This window comes from Ranitomeya variabilis, chromosome 7, assembly GCF_051348905.1.
Source record: "Ranitomeya variabilis isolate aRanVar5 chromosome 7, aRanVar5.hap1, whole genome shotgun sequence".
In the NCBI taxonomy this organism is placed as follows: Eukaryota; Metazoa; Chordata; class Amphibia; order Anura; family Dendrobatidae; genus Ranitomeya; species Ranitomeya variabilis.
The window spans coordinates 236,164,499-236,177,854 of NC_135238.1; the positions used below are offsets into that span (position 1 = coordinate 236,164,499).

At 44.5% G+C, this 13,356-nt stretch overlaps 1 protein-coding gene across 1 annotated transcript in view; it reads left to right on the plus strand.

The window, feature by feature from the left end:
* Positions 1–386: 386 nt before the first annotated feature.
* MARCHF4 (membrane associated ring-CH-type finger 4) overlaps positions 387–13,356 on the plus strand; it is a 63,581-nt gene continuing 50,611 nt past the window's right edge. Inside the window, exon 1 of the mRNA XM_077273241.1 lies at positions 387–1,848. Coding sequence (XP_077129356.1) covers positions 1,396–1,848 — 453 coding nt within the window. The 5' untranslated portion in view covers positions 387–1,395. The remainder of the gene's footprint in view (positions 1,849–13,356) is intronic.

The window sequence follows — 13,356 nt, forward strand, 5'->3', positions numbered from 1 at the left end:
TATATTCGTGTACATAGGGGCAGTATTATAGCAGTTATATTCGTGTACATAGGGGCAGTTGTAGTTTCCTGTGATTTCTGTTCTGTGCTGGTTTCTCTGCTGTCTCTTCCTGGGTGTGTTGAGGATTTCTGTGTGTCCATATTCTGCACATATTATATAGCACAGTGCTGAGGAAGAGGATGGTGCTGGTTGCAGCCTGTGATCACAGCCATGTATCACACGTTGCAGCCTTTGTCCTGGATCTGCAGCAGGTTCACGCTGTAGTAAGGAGGGTCCTGGTGCCAGGATGACTTTGTGGCCACTACTCCAGTACTACTACCCCCTCCCTCCCAGGCCCTGCCCCCCACCCCCTCCCCCTGCGTCATTGCCCCCAGCGGGGTGACGTTGCAGACGGGGAGGGAGCTGTCCATAGAACATAGTGCTGAAACTGCAGCAGTGACTGCCAGCACCGTGCCCAATGCAAACCCTGCACCCATCTCCTCCACCCTGCTCCCCACACACTGGTGCACTGCTGCCCCTGCCTCCCCAAGGAGCCCCAGCCACCCAGGAGCACACTGCCATCATCCTATTGTGCAGACACAGGACTGAGCCCTTGTACAAGAATCCTTCCTCTTCCATCCCAGGGAGGTAGCAACAGCAGCTGAGCCAACAGCAGATTCCACATCCTCAGCATCGTGATCTGGAGCAGCACAAGTGGCAGCACCCTGGGCAGCGCTGGCATCATTGCATTCAGGGACTGCTCTGGACATGGTCGCCTGCCATGCCAACAACACAAGGCAGCAGGGATGATCCTGAGCGCTGTGGGGGCTTCTTATTCCCTGGCAGCGAGGTGGGGTAGAGTGGTGGTCTATGCAGTATGACCCCTTTGGTTTTGGGGTGCTGGTGAGCTTGCTGCTGTGATGAATGGATGAACCAGATTTAGACATTAGGTTTTCTTCCCCTTCTTGGAATTCTGGGAAGTTTCGGGCTCTTTTTATGGGGGGCGTGCGGTCAGATCTCGTCTTTCAGTCTTGAAGATGTTAAGCAATTACCCCTAATTCAGGACAATTAAGAAAACTTGTTGATTCCTGGTTTGAATTTAATGTGAAAGTTGATGAAGTTGCTTTTGATAATTGATGATTTTTATTGTCACGGTGCACTTTTTACAGTTCTCCATGGGATTCACCTTCCAGTTAGGAAGTGAAGAGGCTTTGTTTGCATTCGCCCCCATTGTCTAAGGTGTTATTTTTTACCAATGCCCCCTCTTTGTCGGTGTTGATTTACCCTTTCCAGGTGTTAGGAGTTTTACAATAGGTTTTTAGGAAGGGGGCCTTCGTTTATACAGTGAGCACAACCCAAGATCAGAGCACACGTCTGACATTTTCCCCCTTATATCTTGGAGTGTAAAGCCTGCACATGTTGAGAACCGTCCTGCTTTTGTGGTGCTGTGGATTATTGGGTCCAAGACAAATGTTGCGCCATCAGGGTCTCCTCAAGTGCCGATGCCGCATGCTTTTCAATGACTTGAAGGTCTTATTACTCCGGCGCCCTCCACAGACGCCTAGTTTGCCCATGAACAGCTCAGAATGTGAGGTGGGCGCCGGAGGGAGCTTGGCGGCCAACAATAATACATTGACAGCACTGGGGCGAGCCTGGAGGGTTCCAGCTGGGGGGACGACTACTCCAGAGGAGGACTGGTGTTACCCAGCTACAGCGCCTGGACTCCAGCACCAACCCATGTCCATGGTCAGCAGCAACTCTTCAGATGAGTTCTGCAAAGGAAAAGCTGAGGACAGGTTTTCTCTTGGCAGCCTGGACAGTGGGATGAGGACCCCTCTCTGCAGGATTTGCTTCCAAGGACCTGAGCAGGTAAGCCTTGACTGTGTGGGCGACTCAGTACAATAGATGATTTTTAGCCCTAAAAACCGAACTGGTGGCTGGTATTATGGCTCCAAAATGTGGTATTGAGAGTTCGAGAGGAGAGGTAGTAACGATCTGCAGCAGTGTCAGCCCCATTGGCATTGTAATGGTGGCCATCAGCCTCTGTTCCTTAGCATTGAAAACCATAATTTGGGTTTATTGCGATGGAGATAACATTTTTATCACCTGCGGTGAATTATTAGTTTGCAATTTTTTGGAGTTTGTTTCAACATGTAGAAAGTTTTGGGCCTGAGTCCATTGGACTCTGAAAGAACTGTCGCTAAGGTGGTAGAGGGTGTTCTCTTACATTGCAGTGTTGCCTTGTGTTCCATGCTGCGTGGCAGTAAGGCACGGGGTCCGGCTGCGGACCCTCCCTTTGGACTAAGCCTGTTTACCTTCCATTGGTATGGACTTAATTGCTCCTGTAGTAGTTGTCCTGTGTAATGGGCGCTGAGTTCCAGTGGTTTTCTCCACCTTTCCTTAGGGCAGCAGACTCCTGCTTATGACTCCCAGTCTCCACCAGTATGGCAATGGAATAGGGTCATTCCACCATTTTTTTTTGCTAGAAGAGGATTTTTGCCTTCTGTTCCTATAATGGATGGGACCCTTTTATTTTTCGCCTTCCACGTTTTCTGTTGTATATTAGTGAACCTTATTGTATAACATTGTAATATATTTTCTATGTGCCGTACTCTCTGCTTGCAGTCAGTGAATGAAATGTTATTGTTTACATTCAAGGGCTGAAAACCTGATCTAGTTCAGCTCACACAGGGTTCATTGCATTTCAGCTGCTTTTCCAATGAGTCCTGCAGTCTTGTGAGCAGGATGTGTCTGGGACAAGAATGATGTCCTTTGAATGTAAACAAAAATGTGAGATATTGAAATACAAAGTATATGAGAACATTGCATGATGTCAAAATAAGATTAATATTGGGAAAAATGCTTTACATCTACAGTTTGCCTGATAACGTGCACCGATTATAATTTGTTTCACTTCTGTATATTTTTCAATATCTCGACATTTTGTCAGTAAACGTACACATTCTTGTGTCTGACTATATGACATGACCCGTCCTGCTCACGCAGCTGCTGGGTTTGTTATCATGTATCAGTATCGGCAAAACTTTCACAAAAAAATTCTAAAAACAATACAGAATAAGGCCTCATTCACACTTTTCACAATATTTTTGTGCCATTATTTGTATTTCCCCAAATCAGGAATGTCTCCAAAACACAGAACAGGTGTCAGTCTTTCAATTATAGTTTTTCTCTGGAAGTTGCACTTCGTACTTTGGCAAAAGAACACTGATGACAAAATACTGACGTGTGAATGAGGCCTAAAAATGGGCAGAAAGTTATATGTTCAGGTTTTACTATGAACAAAAGAAATGTATCTAAGGATGTAAAAACTTATGGACCAGGTTCCCACATTGCGTAAATACTGACCGTGTGAACGAGGTCTAACCGTTCATGCAAAATGGATGTGGTTTAATGTAACCCCTCCTTTCAGGCTGTTTTCACATGTAGCGTGAATGCTGCATATTTTATTTTATGTTCAGTACACCATAGCAATCTTCTCTGATTATTGCCCGCTTGCTGTGTTTTTCCTTCTATTTGAATCGTTTTTCGTACAGATTGGAAGCAGCATTTTTAATGCATTTTTTTCTTTGTACAGAAAAGGTTATTTCCGCACTTAAAGACACTACTGCCTATTTTACAAGCGGTGTTTCGGGATCCCCACGTGAACCTGTTCAGACTTGGTTTATTCTGTTCTGGTCACTTGTTTTTTTGTAGTGTACTATTGGTGACTAGTCCGCCCATCACCATAATATGCCGACTGCAAAGCAAATCAGTCCGGGCATGGACCACAATGCAGGACTGGCCGCGACTCTCTCTCATATATATGAATCTGGATCAGAGATTTGCAGCAGTCTGTACGCTGCGCTCTGTGCTCAGACCAAAATCCATGGACATCTGTAGAGCCCTAAGGCTGTTTTTAATTAATGCTGGATACAACCTGCCCCTTATATTTGTAGCTTTTATACTGGGAGAGATCTTTCTGATAAATGTTGGTTTTGAGGTTCCATCAGAGAGGTCGCCTTGTCATGACTGTTGGGCTCTCATGACTTAGCCAGTTTGTGCTCTAAGTACCTCCATTATATACATATATTTTATATAGCAGTAATTAGGTGTATATTTCGTATGTTCAATGTTTGCAGATATCTTGCCGCTAACAGAGGCGGCTGTATTCTTTGGTTCGTGTATTATGCAGCTATAGCAGCTTGCATCTGTTCACACCTGCTTTATTCTGTTAAAGGTGCTGGTTAGTTTTGTTTCGCCATAGAAGCCTATAGAGAAAAAAATGCACCAAATTATCACAGTTCTGCAGCCTGTTCAGATGCACGGTGGTCAGAAGTTTTCTTGAAATCACATACTCTTTGCTTGGAGAGTTAAACGCATCAGATTTTCCGTTCACAAGAAAAACGCAGCATTTCCGTAACTTCGGAACATAACTATGGGCTTCTATGGGAAGCCCGGAAAAATGCACGCAAAAAACGCAGTTCCACTTTAATGCAGAAAAGATTTTAGGAGCGACGCCATTTCTAGGTTGTGTGAGATGTGGTAACACGGCCCCAATCGTTGGACTCCAGTACCAGACGCACCCGTGGACTCCATGGCGCTATTATTAGAAGAGAACAGACGTGTTTTCCTAATCCTGGACAATCCCTTTAAAGGGTTATTCGCAAATGCACAAGTTATACACTGTAAGATAGGGGATAACGTATTGATCGGTGAGGGTCCTAGTGGTCGCACCCCAGAAGTTAGCATATCCTATGGGGTAACTTGTAATTTTTGGGACCGGTTCTGTGTAGCACACCATCTTTAATGGATCAGAGGAGCACATGCTCGGCCTCCATTGTCTATTAAGGCGCAGTCAGACGGCTGTATAATACAGACGACGATCACATCGCAGTGCACGGACTGGCTGGCGGCTCTCCTGAACAGTGTCTGACAGCATGTATTTCAGTAGTGTCGCTCGGGTGAGGAGAGCCGCCGGCTAATCCGTGCACTGCGATCGTCGTCCATGTTATACAGTCATCTGACTGCGCCCTTAGACTGTCAGAAATAGTCTAGCACTGATCTCTGCTTTCTCCAGCAGTCCCATAGACAGTGAGTGGAGCCAAAGCCGCACATAGGCTCCTCAAGACAGGGTACTACGGAGTCTCATTCTCGAGTTTGCCGAGGGCCCGACAGCTGGAGTATAGGCCCTAATACCTCTATGGGCATGTAAGGACAGCGTCCCAAGCATTGGGTTAGAGAATTATGCCCACGAATAATTCAAACTGTGCGGTATTAGTGGGCACTGTATGGCGGTATTTGTATGTAAACATTCAGTGTATATGTATCGGAGGGATAGGGGTCTTCTCAGCTTGTTTCCTAGGACCCCACTGTGACACCAGTAAGACTGTAGGCTACAGGTTGTCACCGCCAGCCCTACGGTCCGAGAGTCCAGCACGTTCCGCACTCTCTAGACCATAGTCGCATCATCTCTACTTATAAACTCGCCTCCGAAGTGTCAGCTATAAAGTGAACCAAATAAATACGTGAGAGCCTCTGCACACCACGGAGATGAATATTTCATCACATGTAGATCTCCAGCAGCGGGGACGTTCGTCTCCATACAACTTAATGCTTTGTTTAATGCCCTCAGTGCTGGAGAAGCTGGGAATGGCTCTGACTGCTGCATAACTACAAGTCCCAGCATGGCCCGCTGACTATTGCTGCAGTTTTGTCAATTCCACAGAATCTAAGTTGCCCTGAAGTAATGAAACTAAAAATAAAACCGCAACTAAGCAAGTAATGCCGGGTCTGTGATCCCGCCAGCCAAGACAGCAATGGATAAAATGTACTCCTAACTAAACACTAAACAATCAAGAGCCCACACTGCACCTTCTCTGACTCTCAGGATATTGCTCTCTTCTTCCCCTTGCTTTACACTGCAGCTCTGCTTGTTCACATTGGCTCATTAGCTCAGCAGGAAATAATTGCATTGGAATTTGATATCAGGACAGACTGATTGTAAGGAGAAGGAAAGAAGAGACCGCTAATCAGTAAATCAAGCAAAGCCCAAAAATTCAGATTTAGGAGAATTTCCAATTTCAAAGATAAATTATCCAATATAAGGGCTGACACTCATCAGCGTAAATAAAATCAGTCCGATGTTCCTGAAAGGTAGGACGAGTGTCATGTGAATACAATTTTTAGCAAGTAGCATTTGTCTGACAAGCGAATGCAATGCGTTTTTAACATCAGCTTTTGCATACATTAATTCTCAGTAATTTCCAGCTAGATTACTAAGTAACAAAACAATCTTATATACAGATATAGCTAGATGAGTGGTAGATAGATACAGTAGATGGATAAATGTAATTGAGATATATGATCACTGCAGTGCATGTGCAACTAACTGTATATGTATTTAGCTAATAAATAAAGAAATGGGGTGGGGTCCCCAATATTTTTCTTCACCAGCTGAGGGAAAGCTGACAGCTGAGGAGTGATGTTTATATTCTGGGAAGGGGGTAATAAACATGGAGCTTCCCAAACTATTAATATCAGTGCACAGCTGTCAACTAATCCTTTACTGGTTATTACTGGTGCCCACCCAAAAAATTTAGTGGGATCCCCCTATATTCATAACCAGCAAAAGGTAGGGAGACAGCTGCAGCTGATATTAATAGCCTAGGAAGGGGCCGTGGATATTGGCCTCCCCCCAGACTAAGAACATCAGCCCTCAGCCACCCCAGAATTGGCACTTCTGACATTTAACCTCTGCTCTTCCTTCTTCTTCCTGGTGTGGTGGCAAGTGGGATATTATTGGTGGGTTGATGTCATCTATGTATTATCAGCTGACATCAAGCCCAGGGGTTAGTAATGGAGAGGTGTCTATAAGATGCCCCCATTACTAACCACATAATCAAATGTAATAAAGGTGGGTGGTTTGTTGAGCGGTGGCATGATGCGACCTCTCAGTAAGCCAGCTGGAATACAGTGAGACAGGAGAGTGAGAACTCTCCTGCAGTGTCTAGTGCTGATGTGAGTAAGGTCACGAGAGTTCATAGCCAATGTACTCCGTTCACCTCACTGATGTCACCGCTCGCATCATGAGAATTTTCTCACGATGCGAGCTGTATCGTGAGTAAGGTGACCACCGCTCAGCAAACCATCCGGATGTAGCAGAGCTGGAGTTCTTCGTGGGACAGCATCACATACGGATTCTGTGTTCAGGTGAGGATGACTTTGTGTTTTTATTTTTATTTTGATATTAATAAATGGGTAAAAGGAGGTCGTGGAGTGTTCATTTCTATTACAGAACATTAATCTGTGTTTGTCCTTATTATATTTGATTATGGGGTTAGTAATGGGGGTGTCTTATAGACATCTCTCCATTACTAACCCCTAGGTGTGATGTCAGCTGACAATACAAAGCTGACAGCAAGCCCAATACTATTACTCCACTTGACACCGCACCAGGGCAAGTGGGAAGAGCGAGGCTAAGCACCAGAATTGGCATATAATGGATGTGCCATTTCTGGGGCAGCTGAGGGCTGATGTTCTTATTCTGGGAGAGGGCCAGTATCCATGGCTCCATCCTAGGCTATTAATATCAGCCAGAGCCGTCTGCCTAGCCTTAGCTGGTTATTAATAATAGGGGGGGCTGCATTTCATTTTTTGGGAGGATCACCCCTTATTAATAACCAGTAAAGGCTAAGTAGACAGCTGTGAGCTGATAATAACAGCCTGGGAAGCACCATGTTTATTACCCCTTCCCCAGACTATTAACATTAGCCACCAGCTGTCGGCTTTCCCTCAGCTAGTCAAGAAAAATATGAGAGACCCCACTCCATTTCTTTCTTTTATTCTGTCTATATATCTATACCATTCTGACAGTTCGGGCTGTGAGTTTACTGTACTCAGCTGATAAAATGTTGGGTTTCCTATGAGATGGGTGGGTAAAAATCGCACGGCACATGCGTGGTCCGTGTGCCATTCGTTTTTTTTTCTCTCATTCACTTGTATTACCGAGTCTTGTCCGATATATGCGGTCACTCGCAGCATGCTGTGATTTTTTTTTTCCTCAGTCGAATCCAATTTGAGAAAAAAATCGCAGATGAACGCCGAATCATTGACGAACACTAGTCAGAGTGCAATCTGATTTTTTTTATTATTTGATTGCACTCATCCGTTGTAAACGCAGATGAATATGAGCTCTAATCCTGATATTACACAAGCAATGCAAACATTCCTCCTGTTACCCAATAATTTACTCTTGTGCTGATCTGGGATCGCAGTGTTTTTTACTCTCTATTCACATCCAAAGCTGTTTGCCTACTCCGGACTGCGGTCTTTGGAGAAAAATTTGTGAAATGATGAGATTGTTGGAGTTTTGTGGCAGATCAGCTGCAGTAGTTCCTGTTATTGAGAATCAGTCCTATCCGCCAGGAAGGGTTTAATTTGGCAAAAGTTTGGATTTTTTCAGGCCCCGTTGAGATGAATTGGGAATGTGTGCAGTAAATCTGCGGTGTGTGAATATCATACATTGTGCCTCTTCTTCATTCCAGCCTCGTTGTACGCTGCCCGTGCTGCGCAGCGCCATGCCGATGATTCCCATTATACCTTACAGTCATCGTGTTATAGATCACACACGCCTGGCACTGCGCAGCTTGTAATAACAGTCGGAGATGCGTTTTGATTATATCCAGACTTCCACAACCATCAAACGAGATGTATACAGTCTGTGAGTATACACAGATACAAGCACAGGTGTATCTACTGACTAATGGGACCCTCTGGGATCTACAACTACAGCTCTCAGCATGCCCTCGTGGTCGGAGGCAGGATGATGTGTTCTGGAATTTTCCAAGATGAAACCTAAAACTTTTAGGATCACAATCCAAAACAAACCCCCCCCTCCACAGCTCCTATGTGTCCTTTATTGCTGCTGTCCTCTTACATGGCAGATGGCGCCTTCAGGCACTAGGTCTGCCCCCATCGTTGTTACTCCCATTGCAGGAATGACTTTAGTCAATCACGTCTCATCTGGACTTGTGTACAACATGTACTGAATCTTTCTAATCTAATTTTTTTCATCCTTCTTGATACTTTATATTTGAGTTCTTCACCATTTTCAAAATCTCTACTTGCTGTCTGAGAAATAAACTAGTGTGAAGCCCCAAATCCTGCAACAATGTATCTTTTCTTCTTTTTATTTCTGAGCCTGAGACCGTTCTTTCCACCAAGTGCTCTGAAAAATGTGACTGTTTTTGAAAACTCGCAATTCATAAATCTGGCCTAAAGCTAATTGGCATAGGCAACCATTACAAGGTTACACCCAACCTTTTAAAACTGGCAAGAGCTGTGTTAAATGGTTAAAACGTAAAAAAAACAAAAACAAAAACAATTTTGCTCAAAAATAGAGTGTGACAAAGTTTGAAACATTTTGACAACAAGATACTTGCACAAACACTTGATAAACTCCTCCCTGACACTTTGTAACAAACGTTTCACTGTGTGAGAGGTACAGAGGGTGCTGGGACGGCTGAGATACTAGCAGTAGTAGCAGACGGATCATTTTGTGAATTTGCAGATCTATTGGGAAGTCCTACTGACAGGCATTCTGGTTTTGTGATAGTCGTGCATCAATGAGAGGTACAGAGGCAGCAGCGCTCCATGGTCGGTGGGGGCCGTGTTACAGATTTTGCCTTAGGGTCCCAGAGCTTTTACATTTTTCGGCTGTAACATTTTCCATTTTACAGAATTAGAGCCGCCATAATACTGTTGCAGAAAGTCCATGGCAATCTGAGTGTAGATTGTGACTCGCCTCCCTCTGAGCTCTTCTGCCAAGACTCAAACTGCACCAGAGAGAGAGAAATCTTCTTATCTTGTGCCTAACGAATGGCTGTCAAGAAACAAACACTTAATATTTCAAGAAAACGTGAAAGCTAAGCGCAGAACTCGAGCTGAAGACGAAATCTCGTCCGGCCCCAGACTCCTCCTGTGCAGCCAGCATACTCTACATATTCTCTAGTGTCCGCCATGTTTATCCCCCATGGAGCCGCTTTTCTGTCACCGGGACACTCTGCGACACCTCCTGTTCCTCTCATAGGTCCTCCTGGCAGCCGCTCGCCATGATAGAAGCCTCTCACTGCACAGAGATAATGAAATGTCTCCTTGTAGAGAAGACGTCTCCAGCGACAAAACTACAACCCTCAGTACTTTATCTGGGCATGCTGAGAGTTGTAGTTGTACAAATCCTAGAGAGCCACCGGTTAGAGGTCACAGTTGTAGAATGTGAGTAGAAATAGCCACCATCTCCTCCAAGATCTAAGGCATGGGGGTGGTTATATTCCTTACTGCCCTGGGGGTTGTTATAATTCTCCCACAATTAAAGGATTTTATCAACTTATTATCTACCCCAACAATAACCTTTAATTAAATGAGTTGTCTGCCCCGAGGAAACTCTTATAGGAAACACTAGGGCGATCAGCAATTTATCACATTCCTGGGGCTCACTCAAAATGCCGCAAACGCAGAGATGAGAGGTCACCATAAACATTTGGTGCCACTTATCTCCATAGAAAACAATGATATTCAATCAACATCCATCCAAAGGTGCATGTGTGGGTGGGATCTACAGCCGTTATTCAGATTAGATTGATATACCAAAGAGGTTTATGGGCAGCGTCAAAAAACTTAATAACGTGATAAATTGACACTGATAGGACTTTCAGAGCCCCTTCATGACGTTCATGTGCCGTCATAAGTCATATGGCCAGTGGTTGCCCTCTTAATGAACAGTATTGCACTAGTCTCCATTGTGCCGGGCCGCCTCACCTCTGTCCCAATCCTGCATATAGAGCGCAGCGGAGCAACGGAGCGCCATTGCAATGCACCGTGATGTTTTCAATGTTCCAGCGCAGCCTGTTATGCATTAGGATGACTCACGCCGAACACCAGCAATTAAATAACCGAAGCCGAGAAGCATTCAGAGGAGTCGTACTGGAAAATATCACAATCCGCTCTCTGCTTTAGCAAATAAAAGGCACTTAATTATTAAAGGAAATGTTGAAACATAATTAAATTATTAATATTGTATCGAAATAAAAAGAGACAAGGAGCACAGTGCTCACCTGTCAGCGTGGCACCTACTGGCACCACAAATGTATGAACCAGTCTGCCAATGATACATAGGTAATATATAAAGTGTGGTCCGCCACTGATTCATACAGGATATATAAAGTGTAAGCCACCGTTGATACATACAGGATATATAAAGTGTAAGCCACCGTTGATACATACAGGATATATAAAGTGTAAGCCACCATTGATACATACAGGATATATAAAGTGTAAGCCACCATTGATACATACAGGATATATAAAGTGTAAGCCACCAATGATACATAATGCTTATACAAAGTATGATTCACCACTGATACATACAGGATACAGTGGGGGGAAAAAGTATTTAGTCAGCCACCAACTGTGCAAGTTCTCCCACTTAAAAAGATGAGAGAGGCCTGTAATTGACATCATAGGTCGACCACAACTATGAGAGTCAAAATGAGAAAACAAATCCAGAAAATCCCCTTGTCTGATTTGGTAATATTTATTTTGCAAATTTTGGTGGAAAATAAGTATTTGGTCATTAACAAAAGTTCATCTCAATATTTTGTTATTTATCCTTTGTTGGCAGTGACAGATGTCAGACATTTTCTGTAAGTCTTCACAAGGCTGGCACACACTGCTGGAGGTATGTTGGTCTATTCCTCCATGCAGGTCTCCTCTAGAGCAGTGATGTTTTGGGCCTGTCGCTGGGCAACACGGACTTTCATCTCCCTCCAAAGGTTTTCTATGGGGTTGAGATCTGGAGACTGGTTAGGCCACTCCAGGACCTTCATATGCTTCTTATGAAGCCACTCCTTCGTTGCCCTGGTGGTGTGCTTGGGATCATTATCGTGCTGAAAGACCCATCCATGTTTCATCTTCAATGTCCTTGCTGATGGAAGGAGGTTTGCACTCAAAATCTCACGATACATTGCCCCATTCATTCTTTCATGTACACGAATCAGTCATCCTGGTCCCTTTGCAGAGAAACAGCCCCAAAGCATAATGTTGCCACCCCCATGCTTCACAGTAGGTATGGTGTTCTTTGGATGCAACTCAGCATTCTGTCTCCTCCAAACACAACGAGTTTTGTTTCTACCAAACAGTTCTACTTTGGTTTCATCAGCCCATATGACCTTCTCCCAATACTCTTCTGGATAATCCAAATGCTCTCTAGCAAACTTCAGACTGGCCCGGACATGTACTGGCTTAAGCAGGGGGACATGTCTGGCACTGCAGGATCTGAGTCCCTGGCGGCGTAGTGTGTTACTGATGGTAGCCTTTGTTATGGTGGTCCCAGCTCTATGCAGGTCATTCACTAGGTCCCCCCGTGTGGTTCAGGGGTATTTGCTCACCGTTCTTGTGGTCAGTTTGATCCCACGGGGTGAGATCTTGGGTGGAGCCCCAGATCGAGGTAGATTATCAGTGGTCTTGTATGTCTTCCATTTTCTAATTATTGCTCCCACAGCTGATTTAATCACACCAAGCTGCTTGCCTATTGCAGATTCAGTCTTCCCAGCCTGGTGCAGGGCTACAATTCTGTTTCTGGTGTCCTTGAACAGCTCTTTGGTCTTCACCATAGTGGAGTAAAAACCAGAGAATCAAACCAACAAACAGGGAAAAGGGCAGACAGAGGGAGTCAACAGACACAGGGCAAGTCAGGGATCACAGCAGGACAAATCAAGAGCTACCAGAGTCGGGTACACACGCCGAAGGCAGAACTATAGCTGACACCGCCAGCAGGATGTATCGGAACTAAATAGCGAACCTGAAACCAGAATGAGGCGGAGCAAAGTTATCTCTTGACATGATCCGCCCGGAAAAAGGGCAGACAGGATTAAACCCTGGAACGGAACATGACACTGGGCTGCCATAACCCCTCAGCAGTGCCACAGGCTGATCGCCTCCGTGCCACGTCGCATTGATGCAGTAAGTGATGCAAAAGGAGCCCGACCAAGTATTGAGGGCATTTACTGATCATACATTTCAGTAGGACAACATTTCAGATATTAAAATCATTTTTCCAGCTGGTGTTATAAAGTATTCTAATTTATTGAGATAATGACTTTTGGGTTTTCATTGGCTGTAAGCCATAATCATCAACATTAACAGAAATAACCATGTGAAATAGATCACTGTGTGTGTAATGACTCTATAGAATATATGAGATTCACTTTTTGTATTGAAGAACTGAAATAAATTCACTTTTTGGTGATATTCTCATTTTGTGAGAAGCACTTGTATAAAGTGTAAACAACCGCTGATACATAGGGGATATATAAATTGTAA